At 37.6% G+C, this 19,317-nt stretch overlaps 2 protein-coding genes across 19 annotated transcripts in view; one reads left to right on the top strand and one right to left on the bottom strand.

Annotated features, from left to right (window-relative positions):
• FOCAD (focadhesin) overlaps positions 1-7,450 on the top strand; it is a 319,540-nt gene extending 312,090 nt beyond the window's left edge. For all 16 annotated transcript variants that reach the window (XM_009244392.4, XM_063714188.1, XM_063714187.1 and 13 more), the window contains 3 exons: positions 1,602-1,853; positions 4,753-4,828; positions 7,055-7,450. In XM_009244392.4, coding sequence (XP_009242667.3) covers positions 1,602-1,853; positions 4,753-4,828; positions 7,055-7,128 — 402 coding nt within the window. In that variant the 3' untranslated portion in view covers positions 7,129-7,450. The remainder of the gene's footprint in view (positions 1-1,601; positions 1,854-4,752; positions 4,829-7,054) is intronic.
• A 7,555-nt stretch (positions 7,451-15,005) lies between these two features.
• The window catches only part of HACD4 (3-hydroxyacyl-CoA dehydratase 4), a 28,030-nt gene continuing 23,718 nt past the window's right edge, over positions 15,006-19,317 (bottom strand). For 2 of the 3 annotated variants that reach the window (XM_054519810.2, XM_063714189.1), the window contains one exon: positions 15,006-18,538. In XM_054519810.2, coding sequence (XP_054375785.1) covers positions 18,456-18,538 — 83 coding nt within the window. In that variant the 3' untranslated portion in view covers positions 15,006-18,455. The remainder of the gene's footprint in view (positions 18,539-19,317) is intronic. The other variant, XR_008509613.2, reaches the window with a different exon arrangement.

The raw sequence follows: 19,317 nt of genomic DNA, 5'->3' as shown, positions 1-19,317 counted from the left end.
AAGACTTAAACGTTAGACCTAAAACCATAAAAACCCTAGAAGAAAACCTAGGCATTACCATTTAGGACATAGGCATGGGCAAGGACTTCATGTCTAAAACACCAAAAGCAATGGCAACAAAAGCCAAAATTGACAAATGGGATCTAATTAAACTAAAGAGCTTCTGCACAGCAAAAGAAACTACCGTCAGAGTGAACAGGCAACCTACAGAATGGGAGAAAATTTTTGCAACCTACTCATCTGACAAAGGGCTAATATCCAGAATCTACAATGAACTCCAACAAATTTACAAGAAAAAAACAAACTACCCCATCAAAAAGTGGGCAAAGGATATGAACAGACACTTCTCAAAAGAAGACATTTATGCAGCCAAAAAACACATGAAAAAATGCTCATCATCACTGGCCATCAGAGAAATGCAAATCAAAACTACAATGAGATACCATCTCACACCAGTTAGAATGGCAATCATTAAAAAGTCAGGAAACAACAGGTGCTGGAGAGGATGTGGAGAAATAGGAACACTTTTACACTGTTGGTGGGACTGTAAACTAGTTCAACCATTGTGGAAGTCACTGTGGCGATTCCTCAGGGATCTAGAACTAGAGATACCATTTGACCCAGCCATCCCATTACTGGGTATATACCCAAAGGACTATAAATCATGCTGCTATAAAGACACATGCACACGTATGTTTATTGCGGCACTATTCACAATAGCAAAGACTTGGAACCAACCCAAATGTCCAACAATGATAGACTGGATTAAGAAAATGTGGCACATATACACCATGGAATACTATGCAGCCATAAAAAATGATGAGTTCATGTCCTTTGTAGGGACATGGATGAAATTGGAAGTCATCATTCTCAGTAAACTATCACAAGGACAAAAAACCAAACACCGCATGTTCTCACTCATAGATGGGAATTGAACAATGAGAACACATGGACACAGGAAGGGGAACATCACACTCTGGGGACTGTTGTGGAGTGGGGGAGGGGAGAGGGAAAGCATTAGGAGATATACCTAATACTAAATGACGAGTTAATGGGTGCAGCACACCAGCATGGCACATGTATACATATGTAACTAACCTGCACATTGTGCACATGTACCCTAAAACTTAAAGTATAATAATAGTAAAAAAAAAAAATGAAGAAAGACTTGCTCAAAAGTAGAATCAGAGTATACATACTTTTAGAAATTAGTTTTGCCCACATAACCATAAATATTTCATTTTTTAAGCTCTTTGAACACGTTGAAACAGAGGAATGTTTGGATCTTGATGTGATTAGGAATTGAATAAACGATGTTTCTCCTGAAATGTTAGAGCAATAATAATGAAACTGTTGGGTCTTCTGCCTTCACATAAAGGGACCTCAAAAATCTTCTAAAGCCCAAAAATGTATCTTCATTAAACATGGAAACTGAATTTACTGTTCAGTTCAGTTCCTCTTCTGGGTGGGGGTAGGGCAGGAGGGACTGGTTGGGTGAAGGGAAGATGACATTACCTCACGACAGGGGCTGTGTATGTGAACATATGTTACTTTGAATTGTTAAAACATATGACCTAACGTCATTTCTATTTTCATCGTAGGCTTTGGACTTCTTCTTGCTGATATTTGCAACCGCAGTGGTTGCATGGGCCGACCACACTGCCCCTCTCCTCCTTGGTCTCAGTGCCAGTTGGTTGCCATGGCATCAGGAGAATGGCCCGGCTGGGCCAGTACCAAGCTTCCTTGGCAGGAGTCCAATGCACAGGGTCACTGTGCAGGAGGTTCTCACTCTCCTTCCCAATAGCATGGCTCTGCTGCTGCAGAAAGAGCCATGGAAGGAAGAGACCCAGAAGGTGAGGCTGGCAGCCACCTGCTCAGCAGGGCAGGCAGCCTTGTCTCTTCAGCAGTTTCTACTGTAGAATTGAGTGGGAGTTAAGTGCATCTTGAATCACACCACAGACTTTCCTACTCAGCCCCAAATCTCAGCCAGATGCAGAGTCTCAGAGATTGAGGCTAGCCCATGCTCGGGGTAACTGCTGATTAAAAACAACAAGAAGGTGGCAGCTTGCTTACAGCTGGGAGTGAGGTGGAGGAAAAGCCCATACTTTCCTTCATTTATTGAAGGCACTCTTTTTCTTGATCCTGGGGAAGAAAGGGTGAGTATGTCTCAGAGCTCAGAATCTCAAGGTGAGGGTCGACGGGAAGGCAAATTCAGGACTGCAAAGCATGTGATAAGTAAGATACAGTGGTGATGAGCAAGGGAGGGAGTTGATCAACAATGCCTGGGTGGGTCAGGAAGTTTTCTGCCAGGAAATGTGGGTCGGGAGCATCCATCTTCTTGTAGCATCTTTAAGGTTCCCCATAGCTTATTCCATTGCACAGATATGCTCCAGGCACCCAGTGTGCCCTGGTCTCTGCTAGATGCCAAACAGAGCTTTGTAAAGGTCTAATAGTATCACCCTTGCCCTCAGGAAAACCCAAATTGTTTAGTTTGCTGTTCAGTCTAGTTCCTCTTCTGGAGTAGGGGTGGGGTGGGAGAAGGAGTTGGGTGAAGGAGAAGATGACATTGCGTCATGTTGGGGGCTTTGTATGTGAACACGTGTTACTTTAAATTGTTAAAACGTATGACCCAAAAGGAAACATTTTTTGATTTTTAATGTTGAGGTTCCCCAGGCTACTAGCTGTTCTGCAAAGCATATGATAATACTGTGCTTACTGTACTTCTCATTATATGCTTCTGACCTGTCCTTAATACAGTTGGTTGGAAGATTCTTTTTTGAATCTCATTTAATCAAAACTGGATTTTTATGAAGTTGAAAGCTTCAAACTAACTTTTTGTTGCTTATTCTTGAAATCTGAACATTAATCTTTAAAAACATTTCTGAACTGTAGACCCATAGTTTAGCTATGCCCAACTCCACCAAGTGTCTCAACTAAAATGCCTTTTATTTTTCTTAAACCTGATAAGCATTAGTATTGCTGCCCCAAATTTTGTGCTTTGTGTCCCATTTAAAATCAAATTTTGGCTGGGCACAGTGACTCACACCTAGAATCCCAGCACTTTGGGAGGCCAAGGCAGGCAGATCACCTGAGGTCAGGAGTTCGAGTCCAACCTGGCCAGCAAGATGGAACCCTGTCTCTACTAAAAATGCAAAAATTAGACGAGTGTGGTGGTGTATGCCTGTAATCCCAGCTACTCAGGAGACTGAGGCAGGAGAAGGTTGGTTGAGTCGGAGGTTGCAGTGAGTCGCGATCCCTCCACTGCTCTGCAGCCTGGCTGACAGATTGAGACTGTGTCTCAAAAAAAAAAAAAAAAAATTTTAAATGTGGTCTTCCCTTATATAATTTCTGGACTGGGATACCACGTTCCCTTTGGACTACAATGTAGACCTCTTGCATTGATTATATATTTGTAGTGCTTGACTTTTTTGCTTACCAGTAGGACATTATAGCACAAAACTGAGAAAAGGAAAATCAACAAAGAAAAAAATTTTTGATTAAAGCAGGGAATTAGGAATATTTTGTTTTTCTCCTGTTTTACTCTTTCTTCAACCTAGCTTCTATATGTGAAACTAAAATGCCTATTACCTATCACCAATGTATGTGTTTTTAGTGAACCAAGATTGGCAGCATTCAGTCATTGATGAAATTACCCTGTATCTAATTCAAAAACAATTCGGGCTGCATCTTGAGAGATCAGCCAAACTCATAAATACTATGAGTTTCTATCTCATTTGCAGGATTTATTCATGGTTAACACGCTTGGCTCTACCTAGTGAATTATTTTATGCCATTTCTCTTGCATTTCAACTTTCTGTTTCATATCCATTTGGGCACAACTGTTCTCATCTACAGAAACATATTTTATTTCAGAAACGGGGGCTTATATCTGATGTGTTTTCTATTTACTGCCCAGCCTAGGAGCCTAGACCAAGCTGCACACAGAACCAGGTGGGAGGCAGCATGATGCAAAGAAAGAGCATAGGGCTCTGAAGCCAAGTGTACTTGGGTTCAAATCTTAACTCGGCTATACATTGAGAGTGGACTTGGGCAAGATTTTTAATCTCTCTGGGCCCATCAGAGTGATGAGAGATAATGCTCCTGGCACACAGGAGGCCCTCTGGGCCCAAGTCTACCTCCCTCTTAAAACCTCTATCAGCAGCCAGGCGTGGTGGCTCACACCTGTAATCACAACACTTTGGGAGGCCAAAGCAGTTGAATCACAAGGTCAAGAGATCAAAACCATCCTGGCCAACATGGTAGAACCCCGTCTCTACTAAGAAAAAAATACAAAAATTAGCTGGGTGTGGTGGTGTATGCCTATAGTCCCAGCTGCTCTGGAGGCTGAGGCAGGAGAATCACTTGAACCCAGAAGGCAGAGGTTGCAGTGAGCCGAGATCGTGCTACTGCACTCCAGCCTGGTGACAGAGCAAGACTCCATCTAAAAAAAAAAAAAAAAAAACAAAAAAAAAACACCCGTATCAGCTCTCAAGGTATTCGGCAGGGAAGTAGGTTTGACTTTGCCAGGTCATTTAACTAAATGGGAGCTGTATCCAACTTTACCATATCTTATGCTTGGTCCTTGTCTCATCTCCTCCACCTGGGGAAGGTATTGCCTAAGAACTGTAATCCCTGCTACTGAGGAGGCTGAGGCAGGAGAATCACCTCATATATATAGGTCCAAGGGACTAACTGTTCTTTTGCTGATGGTAGGATTCTCTTCTTTGACACTATTTTTCATTTTTACCCTAGTTCATTGACTGGCTATTCAGCATCATGGAAAGCCCTAAAGAAGCCCTCTCAGCAAAGTCCAGGGATCTTTTGAAAGGTATTACTTCCATGTTTTATGCTCAACATAGGGGAAAAACCATTATTGTTGTCTGTGGAGCAGAATGGCATTCTAGTGGTTGCAGGTTGAGTATCTCTTAACCGAAATGCTTGGGACCAGAGGTGTTTTGGATTTTGGATGTTTTTGGATTTGGGTATATTTGAACATACATAAGGAGATGCTTTGGGGATGGAACCCAAGTCTAAACACAAAGTTTATTTATGTTTCATACATACCTTACATACATGGCCGGAAGGTAATTTTATATAATATTTTTAGTAATTTTGTACATGAATCAAGGTACTTGGTGTTAAGTACTTATGTGCGGAATTTTCTACTTGTGTTGTCATATTGAGGCTCAAAAAGTTTCAGATTTTGGAGGATTTTGGATTTTTAGATTAGGGATGCTCAACCTATATTGGTTCCCAAAAGGGCTAATCTGGAGCTGTTTAGTGTGGCATTTTGAACCAGAAAGTAGACTTAAAAAGAATGCCAGTCCCTTTAAATTTAGCATTTATTTAAATGGTTTTAAAATGTTTTATGGTAATAGTAAAATATTCTTTTAATTAAAATTCAGAAAATTCAGAAAACTAAAAAGCAGCAAAGAGAAATCCAGAGTCCTATTGCCCAATGACAATTTTTATATTTTCCATAAGAAGTTTTTGCCCCCTTCTGTGTGTGTTGTCTTACATATTTATAATCATATACAATTGAAAATACACATAGCTCAAATACTGCCTTTTTAATTTTAACATTCTTTTTCAAACATCTAAACCTGTTCTTATACTGGCCTTATAAGTAGTGTTTTTAATGAGCTTCATAGTATCTTGCCAGGGGAACTAGACACTTCTCCTACTTTCAGGCATTTAAATGCTTTCTGTCTTTTGTACTTCTCTACCGACTTTGTTAACTATGAATGTAGGATCCACAAACATGGAAGATCTTTCTGTAAAACTTATGTAGATTATTTTACTCAGATCTGAGAAGTCATTTGGGCATTGGCCGTATGGACTACAACAGCTTGTTCTTGTTCTTCATGTCTGGTAATCTGGGGGTCTGCAGCCTGCCAGCGGCTGCCACTGAAACTTTCACCTTCAGAAAGTTACCTGTTGGCCTATTCTGTGATAATTTATCTGGTCAGCCTGGAGTCAGTGTATGATCCATATTTTACCTATTACTGTGGTACAGTTTATTGGTTGCCAAACAAGTAAGAATTCATTGGTTGTAATCTGTCTCCTCAAAGTGGTGGGAGGCATGTGTGTGCTGCAACAGTGCTCCCACGTGACTCTGATAAACCACAGAACTTCACTGAAAATCAGGGCTGTGGTCTGACATGTTTTCACATTATCCATCCCTAGAGACTCTCTGCTAGGGCTTACTCTGTTTGCCCCACGTAGTTTGTGCTCATTTTTAATGGCCATAATAACGTTGGTTGCTCCAAAGATATACTCTCTTAGGTTACAAAGATAACAACGCATATGGATGAGGAAAGCAGTCATTTGGGCCAAGGAAGCTCATATTCACTTGATTATATAGTAGGCTTATTAGATTCACATACAATAATTATGTAACTCTGGCTTACCTACATTCCTTCATATTATTATATTTCAAATAAAATATCAATACATTTGTATTAATATTCTAAAATAAGATATATAAAAATTACTTAAAGGAAGTACACAGAACTTCATATTTTAAATTGATCCCTGAGGGACCTGTAACAGATCAGAAATAGTTTGGGGACAGATATTCAGATATACTTTAGTATGGTCATACTTGCTCCATTGAGTACATGAACCTAACTTTATTATAGGGTCAGGTTATTCATTGTTGTTTTTTATCGTTAAGTAAATGTTGAATGGAAACACCATATTCATGTAGAAAACAGCACAAATTGTAAGTAGATTTTTACAAAGGGAACACAGCCATGTAGTCAGCACCCTCATCAAGAAAAAAAACATCACCAGCATCCCAGAAGTCAGCTTTCATTTTAATTCTGCAAAATTTTCCCATTAACTGATTGCAGGGTAACTTAGAAAAAAAAAAAACAGCTTTCCCCCCAACATTTATAAATGGTTTTCTGCCATTAAAATTCTGCCAAAATATTGATGGAACTCCCTAGTCTTGAACATTAGCCAAGTGAGAAAAAGACAAATTCTGTTCTGACACCTTTTTGATCAAAATGACCTTTTCAAATGCAGCTATACCTATATTTTGTCCCCTTAGCCACCCTGCTGTCCTTGAGAGTTCTCCCAGAGTTTAAGAAGAAAGCTGTATGGACCAGAGCGTATGGTTGGTGAACAGTTTTGCAGTAACCAGCAGCATTCTCAGCTGGATGAGGAAAACCATATAAGTGGAAGAAGGTTTTCAGAATTCATGCCTGGTATTGCTGAGACATGATGCAGAGAGTTAAGGGTCATGAAAAGGTGGCCACATCACTGACAGCTTGACACATGCCTCCTAAGAGAGGAGTGCATTGCTTTAGTACCCAGGCCAGTTGAGACTGAAACAGGAACTTGGATTTTCTTTATTTGTCTAGAGTTCAATGTGGAGATTTTCTTTGTGAAAACTTGAAGATATTATCTTCTCCCTGGCTAAATTCCAGTAAAATAATGTTGTCAATTTTGTGCGTGTGACTTTTGTTTTAAGGCATGGGGGAAGGTGTCAGGACCACTTGGTGACAATGGCATTATGATCTATTTTCCATGAATCTCCATGAGAATATTCATGGACTCAATGAGTTAGACAAATTTCCTTATTGATAAAACACTCTCTTGGAACTGCTATACACATTTAAATAATAAGCATAGCATTGAATATTAGCTGAATCAGATTTATTAATGGTGTCTGATTTGCTTATGCTTTGTTCTCTTGAATGCAACTGGGAGTTGTGATTCCAAATAGCTTCAGCCAAAGATTAGTTCACAAACTAAGAAATTTAAGAGTAGATCTCATCTGACACAGCTGCATCCAGTGAATCAAGTGATGCCATCAGGTTTTGTTCCTCTCAGAATCATTCCTCATAGTTGGCAAGATGTCTGCCAGTCACCTCAAAGGGAAAGAAAGGTATCTGCCCACAGATACAGCAGAAGCTACATGAGGAGGACTCTGGTTCAGACTGGATGCCTAGGCCCAGGGAGGTCGGTCACATGTGAGTCTCTGAGCAAGTATCTGGGCCCAGGGAGGTGGGGAATGCTAACTGTCCAGGCCTGGGTCATATGTCCACTCCTAAGTATCTGGATAGAGAGGGGCCAAGGCAGACCCACCCAAACCACCTGAACTGGGTTTCCTCCAGAAGAAAGATGATGGGGTGCTGGGCTGGCAAAAAAATGACAAATATCTCCCCTGAAGATCAATTTTTTAAATAAGTACAAATCTCTTTCTTAATCAGGGTGACTACTGGACTAAAGTAAATGCAGGTTTGTGACGATATTCTCAAGGGTTGCATTTTATTCAATGGCTTGAGACTCAGCCAGCATTTAAATTTTGGTCTATTTGCTAATGACTGTTCTCACAGCCAGTATCTGGGCTCTGTGTTTAGCCAATCATATAAACGTACTGATGCATACATATATGGGATCATTGGAAGAAAAATTATGCCACTGAAATAATGTACCTTTGTGTCTGTCATGCCATAGCACAGTGCCTGGTGCTGCTCAACCACCATGGAGCTTCTATTATTCTCCTGTGGTCTGTACCTTCATGTTGTCACCAATGTACCTGCCACTTAGGTTAAAAATAGCTTTACTAGTTTTGTTTTCCAAATACATGACTTCCTTAGAGGTTAGGCTAGAGGAAAATGAATTTGAAGGAAGCCAAGAAGATAGAAAATTTACTCTAGAAACCAGCTTCCCTCTCCTTCCCATCCATATACACTTTCTGATATTTCCTACTGATGAGAGGTTGAAATTCATCTAACATTCACTGCTAGGTGTCAGAAAACAGCTATAGAATATACACAAAAGGAAATGAGAAAGGTATTTAAATGCTTCACTACAAAAAAATAAGCACAATAGATGACAATCATGCAGGAAATGAGGGACAAAATACCTATAAAGCAGATAGAAAACAAATATCAAAATGACAGAACAGTTGAGCTTTCAGTTGTATTATATTATTTAACTCTTGCAACAATACCACAATGAGGCATTTTCTATTTTAAAATGGTGCAAACACAACTAGTAAGTGGCAGAGAACCCATTGCTCTTTCTATGCACCAGGCTCATCAGCTCCCCCTTTAGGATGAAAACTCCCACAGAGGATGAAACCTTACTCATGCTTAATGTAGATTGCTATAATCAGATAAAGAAACAACTCTGCCTCATATGGGTAGGCCTCTGGAACTGAGAAGTTTAGGTCTGTAGTGTAAATGAGTAGGTCTTCATGGGTTGAAGGACTTCAGATTCCTGGGCCAGCTTGCAACATGAATGGCAAACAGGAGTAGTAAAGAGGAAGTGAGCACCAAAGAACTACTCTCTATTTTTCGAGTCTGCAGCCAGAGACTGCCAATGCCCAAGTAAAGAGATGAAGAATCAGCCTAGTCTTCCAACCCCAGACTGCCCTTTTCAGTTCAGCCCAGTTTCTTCTCATTCAAACTTTGTCCCTGCTCCTGCCCTTGACAAGGAAACAGAAGAGTACAAAAGGGAGGAAATAAGATGTTTATTCTTTTTTCCGCAGCTCCTTCTTTTTATTTTGAGCAGCCTTGAGTATAAGATTTGTAGTATTTTCTTATTCATGGGAACCCTAAAGATTCTAAATTCAAAACTCCAAAGGTTCTTACATCTAAACATTCTAAGATATAGATCACCAGACTAATAAGACCTTTTCTCTTGCTATCTGCATGACCTCAGGTGAGAATTAAATTATTCCCTTAGGATTTTTCAGTTTATTCTCCAGAAACCAGAAGTCTCTGCATTTTTAGGCCAGATGTTCCTAATTTTATGGAAAGTTTCCTTACAAGTCATCTAATGTTAGTTTTTAAAAACACAAGTGGCCAAGACAAATAGCATGCTGAGATGTACTAACAAATTAATGTGTGGGATTTGAGCCCTGATAGGTCTCTCAGAACTATCTAAACACTCTGACTCTTGATTTGAAAAGTATACATTTGGAACAGATGTTAAGATCCATGCAAGTGCCTAAAATCCTCTTTGTGTTTTATTTGTAATGTAATGGCTCCATGGTAACCAAAGGGCTGTTAATAATTTTTTTTTAAGTTAATTGTGAGACATTAATGTCTCCAAAATGAGAGATAGTGGTATTGTAATTATATAAGGAGTCAGATTTAAGGATTCAATTACTATCTTGAAGTAACTTAGTAACTTTGAAAGCAAGCAGCAGTTTTAGAGGTTTAGCAAACACTCTAGTAAACTGCTGTTTTAGAAGAGAAATCAGATCATTTGGTAAAGAGATAGGGCCTTCATTAAAGCCTGAGGGTAGGTCTCTATTTGGTCAGTTTGTATTTCTGACCCAACCAGCCTATTCATAGGAACCACTTCAAATGGAACTAGGGGACAGAGTGTGGCTGGAACCGTTCACATTCTTCATCACTCTTGTGGAAAGACACCCAACAGCATCATCTTCGTTTATGAATGTGTGTCATCACTGCTGTGGTCCTGGATGAGGTAACATGCTTTTATATTTTCTGGGGGAAATACATTACTGTGATCCTGGAAACTTTAAAATCTCATCTTAAATGTATGATATATATAAATATATATATATTATTTATAAAGTTGTGAGTTTTGCATTTAATCTGTTAATCTTCATAAATAGTAAAAACTTCTTTAAAACTACAACTTAGAAAGCTCATCTGATTCTTGTCAAACATAGGGAACTTGTAAGATCATTTCCAACTAAATTATTAAATATGAAACTGAATAAAAATGATTATTCCCTGAGGTTTGGTTTTTTTTTTTTTTGGATAAAATGATCTACCTCACAAAGTAGCTGTGAGGGTTAAAATAAATAATACAAAAATATGGTTTATAAATTATGTTATTGAAATGTTACCACTTTTGTGTGTTTCACTGCAAATAAATAGCTGTAATGCTTGAACACATTTCTGACATGTATATGAGGACTCGGGAAGACAATGGAAGGTTATTAAGAAATTGTTCTTAACAATTAAAACATTCTAGAAGTAGCATGTTAAGATACTTATATAAGTTGAATGAAAAAAACAAAACTTATGTGTCTTCTAAATATAGGAACTCTTTGAGATACAATTGAAATTCATTACCTAATTAAGCCGATAGATTTCTTGAAATACATTTCTAGATGTAGTAGTGGTATTCTTTAAAGATAGGGTTGCACACACAATTATGGATATCTATTATGTGCCACTATACAAGTTTCTGGGGTACAATCTGAACAAAACGTGTCATCCCTGCACTCATGGAAGTTACGGTCAGAGAATATAAATCACTAAACCATCATGAAGTAAGAACAGAACTTGTTATAAATGTCCTACTTCCACAAAGCCCTTTATAATTTGCAAAAGTTTAATTTACCATATGTCATTTGGTCGTCATAATAACTTTAAGTGGTTAAGGAAACTGGAACTCAAAGAGTCATTCAGGTAGTAAATAATGGAGCTTGATCTCAAATCAAACCTAGTGCTCTTAATTCCAGACCACATTATCTTTCACAAGACCCCCATCATTCAGCTGAATACCATGAAGTAACAATAGACACCTACATGTATGTGATGAATTAAGGCATATTTTTACTAATTGACTTTCATATGGAATTAACTAACCTTATTTTAGATGAGATTTAAAATTCCAGCTACCCTTAGCAAAAATAAACTAGTTAGTAATTCTTATTTGGCATGTTAAAAACATGTTCAGAACTACTATTTAAGGATGTTTAAAGCCATAAAAAATCATCCCTGTTCTGAAAACATTGGTGGCTTTTATATAAGTAGTTCTTATTAGCAGTTTTCTTTCTGTCCAAAGCTGAAATAATTTAGACTCAAAAGCAGTGGTTCTCAAACTTTTCTGTGCATGAGGCTCATTTGAGGAGTCTATCTAAAGGTAGGATCCTGAGCTTATTCCCAGAGCTTCTGATTCAACTATCTTTAGTGGAGCCCTGGAATCTGCATTCTAAACAGGCGACCTTGTTAATTGTGGCTGTTGCTCCCTGAACATACAATCTGAACACTACCCTGGAGAAACATGTCATATCAACATTAGCATATAACTCAGACCGAGAAGAATATTAAAATTATCTGAACCAATGGGAAACATTATAATTATTAAAAAGCAATAATAAACGAGTGGAAGATAGATACTGGGTAAAGGGAGATAATTTTTAGCATATTTTAACCTTAATTTTAAATTACTTTAACACTTTAGTACCATAAAATGTTTTCTCCATAAGTAAACTTAAATAATTGTAAGATTCTTTCTTTGGGGAAATATTTTAGACATTGAGATTATATCCATTTGTACTTCTGAAATAAATACAGATTCTCACATTTGACAACTTGCTCAAGGCAGGCAAAGTAAGGAATAGTTTAAAAAAAAACATTAACTTAGGGACCTTAGTGAGATGTAGTTACCATATTATTAGATTGAAATGTTCAGTTTTCAGCAAAAAAATAAGGCATACAAAGAAACAGGAAAGTATGTCGCTTTCAAATGAAAACAAAAACTATCTCTGAAAAAGACTTGATGGTGGATCCACTAAAGGCTGTACAACAACTGCCTTAAGGATATTTTTTAAAGAACCAAAGAGCATGTGGAAAAAGTCAAAAAAACAATGGATGAACAAAATGGTAATATCAATATAGAGAAAATCTAAGACGATACAAAAAAGAAATTCAAGAGCTGGAAAGTACAATAATTGAAATGAAAAACTCACTAGAGGTATTCAAAGGCAGATTTGAGCAGCAGAAGAATCAGTATACATGAAAATAGGATAATGGAAATTATTAGTCTGAGCAATAGAAAAAAAATTGGAAAAAAGCAAACAGGGTATAAGGATCTGTGGGACCCATCAAGCAGACCAACACACACATTGTGAGGATCCCAGAAGGAAAAGAGAGAAAGAAAGGGGCAGAGAGAATATTTGAAGAACAGCCAGATAATGACCAACAAACTCCAAGCAGAATGAATTCCAAGAGATCCACACAACTATCAAAAGCCAAAGACAGAAAGAGAATCTTGAAAGTAGCATGAAAAAATAAATTCATCACCTATAAGTGATCCTTAATAAGATTATCAGATTTCTCATCAGAAACTTTGGAGGCCAGAATGCAGTGAGCTCATATATTCAAAGTGTTAGGAAAAAAATATATTATCAACCACATTTCCTGTATTTGGCAAAACTGTTCTTCAAACGTGAGAGGAAATTAAGACATCCCCAGATAAACAAAAGCTGAGAAAGTATGTTACCACTAGACCTGCCCCTGCCGGAAATGCTAATAGGGGTCCTGCAAGTTGAAATGGAAAGACACTAAACGGCAACTCAAAGCCACATGAAGAAATAAGGATCTCAGTAAAGAAAAATACATGGGCAATTATAAAATCTAGTACTTTTGTAACAATGGTTTGTAACTCCACTTTTTGTTTTCCACATAGAGACTACTGCATTTTTAAAAACTGATTTTGGACACACAGTGTATATAATTTTGTGAAACTTAAAGGAGTGATTGACAGAGATGTAAAGAGCAGAATTTTTGTATATTTTTGAAGTTCAGCTGGCATAAGTCCAAATTACCTTCAGGATATTAAATGTCACCCTGTGGTAACCAAAAGAAAACAGCTACAGAATATACACAAAAGAACTGAGAAAGATACTTAAATGCTTCACTATAAAAAAGTAAACTACACACAAAAGATGACAGTGATGCAGGAAATGAGGGACAAAAAAGCTAAGCTATGTAGAAAACAAATAGCAAAATGACAGGAGTAAGTCCCTCCTTATCAGTCATCCTCAAAAAGGAAGAAAATTCTGACATATACAAAATGGAGGAAACTTGAGGACATTATGCTAAGTGAAATAAGCCAATTACAAAAGACAGATACTGTATGATTACATTTATATGAGGTACTTAGAGCAATCAAAATCATAGAGACAAAAAGTAGATTGGTGGTTGCCAGGGACAGGGCAGATGGGAGAATAGGGAACCATTGCTTAATGAATGTAGGATATAAGTTTTGCAAGGTAAAAAAAGTTCTGGAGATGGATAGTGGTGATGGTTGCGCAATATAAATTACTTAATACTACTGAACTGCACACTTAAAAAGGATTAAGATAGTATATTTTATATTTTACCACAATAAAAAAATTTCTGAAAAAAGTTGTCTTAGATATGCTTTCAAAATATCTAATGGTTCCTATTTCATCTATGTTACTTAGATTTGAGAAAGTAAGCCTTTGTCTACACTGTACAAAATGAAATAGGGATTTGGTGAACATACAGTTAAGACAGATAGTCAAAGACATCAACTTTGCGATTTTAGTAACATCCGATTAACCAGATAGTTACTGTCTTGACTTCACTATGTCTGGGTTTCTTAACCTGGGGAACATGTACTTAAGTGGGAAAAGAAATTACCCCTTTATTTTCACTAATTGATAATGAAATTTAGTATTCCTTTCCATTGTGAATATAGGCAACCAACCACAGTAGTATTAACAATTGTGTCTGTCACCAAAGGAAATGTAAGATCTTTTTATGTTACAATTGTTGCAGATATCTCAAATTACTGTCAATCCTCATTTCTGTTTTAAAATAATTATAAATTCACTTGTGTTTCTTTTGGTTTTCAATTTTAAGAAGTTTTTAAGGTAATCTGGTTTTAAAAAATTAAAGCATTACTTAATAATGAAATTTTAATTTATTATAATGACCCAGTAAAGTGTAGTTTCTCTAATTTTCTCTTTGTTTTAGTGACTGATTATACATGTACTTCGGCAGTGTAAGGAGCCATCTTTATTTGGAGTGATTAACTCACCTAAAATTTGCAAAGGGTTTATGTTCTCCTTGCACACTAAAGCTTTTCATAATTTTTCTGAAATTTAGAAGATAACTATAAAAGCAGAAAAAAAATGTAGCTTTTTAAAAGGATAATTTTTTAAAATCCAAATATATTTATAAAGATTTCAAGTAGCCTAATACTCAATTGTTTCTTTCGAAATGTTTTCTTTAGTGGAAATAAGTTACCCATTTTTAAAATTACATTTTTATTATCCTATTCTTACATCACAATATATTTAATACCTTTTTACATAGTTTCTAGGTAAGATCTTTATAATTCTTTACCAAAAATTGAATGATACATCAATGATACAGCAATAACTATCAGTTATTCACACTTTTTTTAGATTTTGAAATAAAGCATTTTTCAAAACTATGTAAGGACATATGACTTACATTACAGTAACTAGCAACAATTCAGTAATAATCCAAAACATGAATTTTCCTTTTTAAAAAGTACTCAGTATATTTTTATCTTCCTGTATGTGTGTGTCATTATTTTTAAAATTAAAAAGAATACAGAATGGAACATCATTTGTGTATTTGCTAAAGGTTTACTATTTTCATTAGGGTCTTCTCTTTTGAGATAGAGTCTCAGTCTGTCACCCAGGCTGGAGTGCAGTGGCTCAATCTCCACTCACTGCAACCTCCACCTCCCGGGCTCAAGCGATTCTCATGTCCCCGGCCTCCCGTGTAGCTGGGATTACAGGCATGTGCCACCATACCTGGCTAATTTTTGTATTTTTAGTAGAAATGGGGTTTCACCATGTTGGCCAGGCTGGTCTTGAACTCCTGACCTCAACTGATCTGCCCACCTCAGCCTCTCATAGTGCTAGGATTACAGGTATGAGCCACCATGCCTGGCCAGGGTCTTCTTCTAAGGCATCAAAGCCCAAATAACTTGCAAGATGTTAACAAATACATGACATTAATGAATACTCTATCAGAGCACTAGGGACTGAATGCTGGTGTCCCCCATTAAATTCACATGTTGAAAATCTAATCTCCAGTATGATGGCATTTGAAGCTGGAACCTTCATAAATGGGATTAGTACCTTTACAATAAGAAATAAGGGAGAGATGGTTTCTCCCTCTACCATGTGAGCATATAGCAAGAAGACATCCATCTGCAAACCATGAAGAAGAATGAGCTAGCACCTTGGAACCTCATCAGGAACTTAATTGTCTAGCACCTTGGATCCTCATCAGGAACTTAATTGTCTAGCACCTTTATCTTGGACTTCCCTGCCTCCAGAACTGTGAGAAATATATTTGTTGTCTAAGCCACCCAGTTTATGGTATTTTGTTATAGCAGCCAAGCTGACTAAGATAGCAGTTAGTACCAAGAAGTATGGTGATGCTATAACCAATATATAAAGATGTGGAAGCAGCTTTGACGTTAGGTAACAGATAGAAGCTGGAAGAGTTTTGAGGTACTAAAGTACCTGGAAGAGTACTGGAAGAGTTTTGAGGTACTAGTTTTTTTGCTAGAAAAAGCCAATATTGCCATGAAGGGATTGATAGAGGTGATTTTGGTGAGGGCTCAAAGAGAAGAGGGTGGGAGAGAAAGCTTCCATCTTCATAGAGAACTCATAAATCACCATGAAGAGAATGTTGGTAGACATATGGACAATAAAGGCCATTCTGATGAAGTCTCAAATGAAAATGAGGAACCTGTTATGGGAAACTGGAAGAAAGGTGATCTTTGTTATAATACGCCAAAGAACTTGGATGATTGTGTTCATGTTCTAGTGTTTTGTGGAAAGTAAAATTGTGAGCCATGAAATTAGATACTGAACTGAAGAGATCTCCAACCAGTGTTGAAGGAGTGCCTTGGTTTATCTTGACTGCTTAAAGTAAAATGTGACAAAAAATGAAGACAGAATTCTTAACAAAAACGGAACCAGAACTTAAAAGATGTGGGAAATTATCAGTCTGTCTGCATTACAAAAAGATAAGAAAACATGTTTGGTAGAGAACACTAAGGGTGTAGCAGACCAGTCATCCAATTAGATTTGTGTGGGTGTGAACCACAGACCTAATCAGCCACCCCAGCAGGAACACTGCCAGTTTGTATTGAAAGGAATGGAGATGGGACAGAATGAGGGAAGACTGTTGGACTTCTTGAATTTGGGACCATAGAGCTATTCAGCTGTGAATGTACACTACTCTTCAAGAAAACGAGAAACTGACCTGGAACGATGATTCAGAGAACATCAGTGGTACCTTCTCAGTTTCAAAAGGGGCAGTCATTGCCTTGGTTTCAACAGGCCTGACAGCTTCCGCCTGGTGATACGGGGGTCATCCTCCTCCAACATAGTCCTGGGGGCAATACCTCTGCCTCATTGGGTCCTGAAGCCAGAGTATCAGGCCAAAGAGGATTATTCCTAAGCCTGAAGATCTCATGGTGTTTGCCTTGCTAGGTTTTGGACTTGCTGGGGACCCATTACACCTTCCTTTTTTCCTGTTTCTTGCTTTGGGAATAGGAATGTCCACCCTTTGCGTGTCCCACCATTGTATTTTGGAAGCACAAAACTTGTTTCATTTCACAAGTTCAAAGCTGGAAGGGAATTTTGCCTCGGGATGAATTGTACCTTGAATCTCACCCACATCTGATTTAGATAAGACTTTGGACTTTAGAGTTGATGCAGGAATGAGTTAAGACTTTTGAGGCTGTTGAGATGGAATGTATGTATTTTGCATGTGAGGAGGACATGAATTTTGTAGGGCCAGGTACAGAATGCTATGGAGTGAATCTTTGTGTTCCCCCCAAATTCATGTGTTAAGCCCTAACCTCCAATATGATGGTATTTGGAGGTGGGGCCATTGGGAGGTAATTAGATCATGAGGGTAGAGCCCTCATGAATGGGATTAGTGCCATTATAAGAGACACAAGAGAGTTGATCTCTCTCTCATGTGAGGACACAGAAGGACATCTATCTGCAAACTGGGAAGAGGGCCCTCACCAGAAACTGCATTAGCTGATGCCTTGATCCTGAGTGGAATTCCCAGCCTCCAGAACTGTGAGAAGCATTTGCTGTTGTTTAAGCCATTCAGTTTATGGTGTTCTATTATAGCAACCTGAGCTAAGACATAGGGCTTGGAAAGATATTTAATTTTCTAAACATATCTAATGTTTAGGGTAAGTATTATTAGATCTGAAGACAGACATCTGTCTATGAAATATGTTATTCTAGGCAACTGTGGAATATATTTTCCATCCCTCTTCTCCTACAGATCTATTTGAGAACTTGGAAGTGAAAAAGAATACATGTAATTTAGGTTATCAAGTTTGGTTTCTTAATTTAATTGAATCTCTTGCAGTTAATCTCCTATTTCTCATTAAACTTACAGGAAAATAATCAGACTTCATACAATGTAACTGTAACTTGTATAAAATCCAAATGAAGCAGGAATTTTGGTGAAGCAGGGTATGGAGAATATATATGTCTTAAAAATACAATGTGTGAAAAACATAGCCTGTTATGTCTAGAGTTTTGGGGGGTATGTGCAGTTATTTCATGTAATGGATTTTTATCAAATACAAGGTATTTTTCCACCAGAATACTTCCTGTGTTGTATTTACTGCAGCTGAATCCACAGCCTGTCTTTTCTCATGTCACACTGGAATGCTGTACTTCACATTTTCTTTTTTTTAATGGGAAAGATTCCGAGGATGTCTCTTCTTTCTGAGTATAGATGACTGTAGGTAAAATACATACCTAATGTGGAGAAAGAAGTTGCAAAAGTAAGTAAGGTTAACTATTTCTCTGGAAGGAACAATGATTTTAAAATACAGTCAGAGTGCTGCCCGAATCCAGGGAGAAGACGCTTGGCAAGGGAGATGTGAGAAGGAATGTTTAAAGAAGTGTCCAGATTTTATGCAGAAAGAGAGGTAAATCAAACTCTTCCATCCTACTTTTTTTAATGCAAGGAATTGTCTTCCTTTCTTTAGCATAGCTCTCTCCACCTCCCTCTAAAAGTTCACATTTTTGTCTTTTCTCTCTATATGTTGTTCATATGTTTGATATCTGTTACCTTCTAGAGATAATCATTATTTTGGAGATTTGTGAAGGTTAGAGCTGGGAAAACAAAAATTTAATAGTGAAAGTTTTTCCCCAATTTCCTGGAAAATGATTAGGTTTAATGATCAAATTTATTCAAGGGTAAGTTTTTGTTCCATACATTTTTCTTGAGTCTGTAACACTGACTCCCATTTGCCTGACAGGAAGTGCTAGCTTGAAAAGCCAAACAAACAAGAAACGAAATGGATATAAATGGAAAAATCAGAAATAGCCAATTCTTCTTAGTTTGACATCTAGGTTTTATTTGTAGATACCTGTGCACATGGTCAAAACTTCTATATCTCATACATAATGCAGCTATATTTTCTGATAGTAAAATTGTTCTTATTTGTACAGTGAAAGTGAAATATATGATCCCATGATGCCCTGCAAAAAGCATTATAACCTCTAGGGGCTTTACTAGCAAGATCTAGTTC

This window comes from Pongo abelii, chromosome 13 (assembly GCF_028885655.2).
Source record: "Pongo abelii isolate AG06213 chromosome 13, NHGRI_mPonAbe1-v2.0_pri, whole genome shotgun sequence".
NCBI lineage: Eukaryota > Metazoa > Chordata > Mammalia > Primates > Hominidae > Pongo > Pongo abelii.
This window is presented reverse-complemented; position numbering and strand designations above follow the sequence as displayed.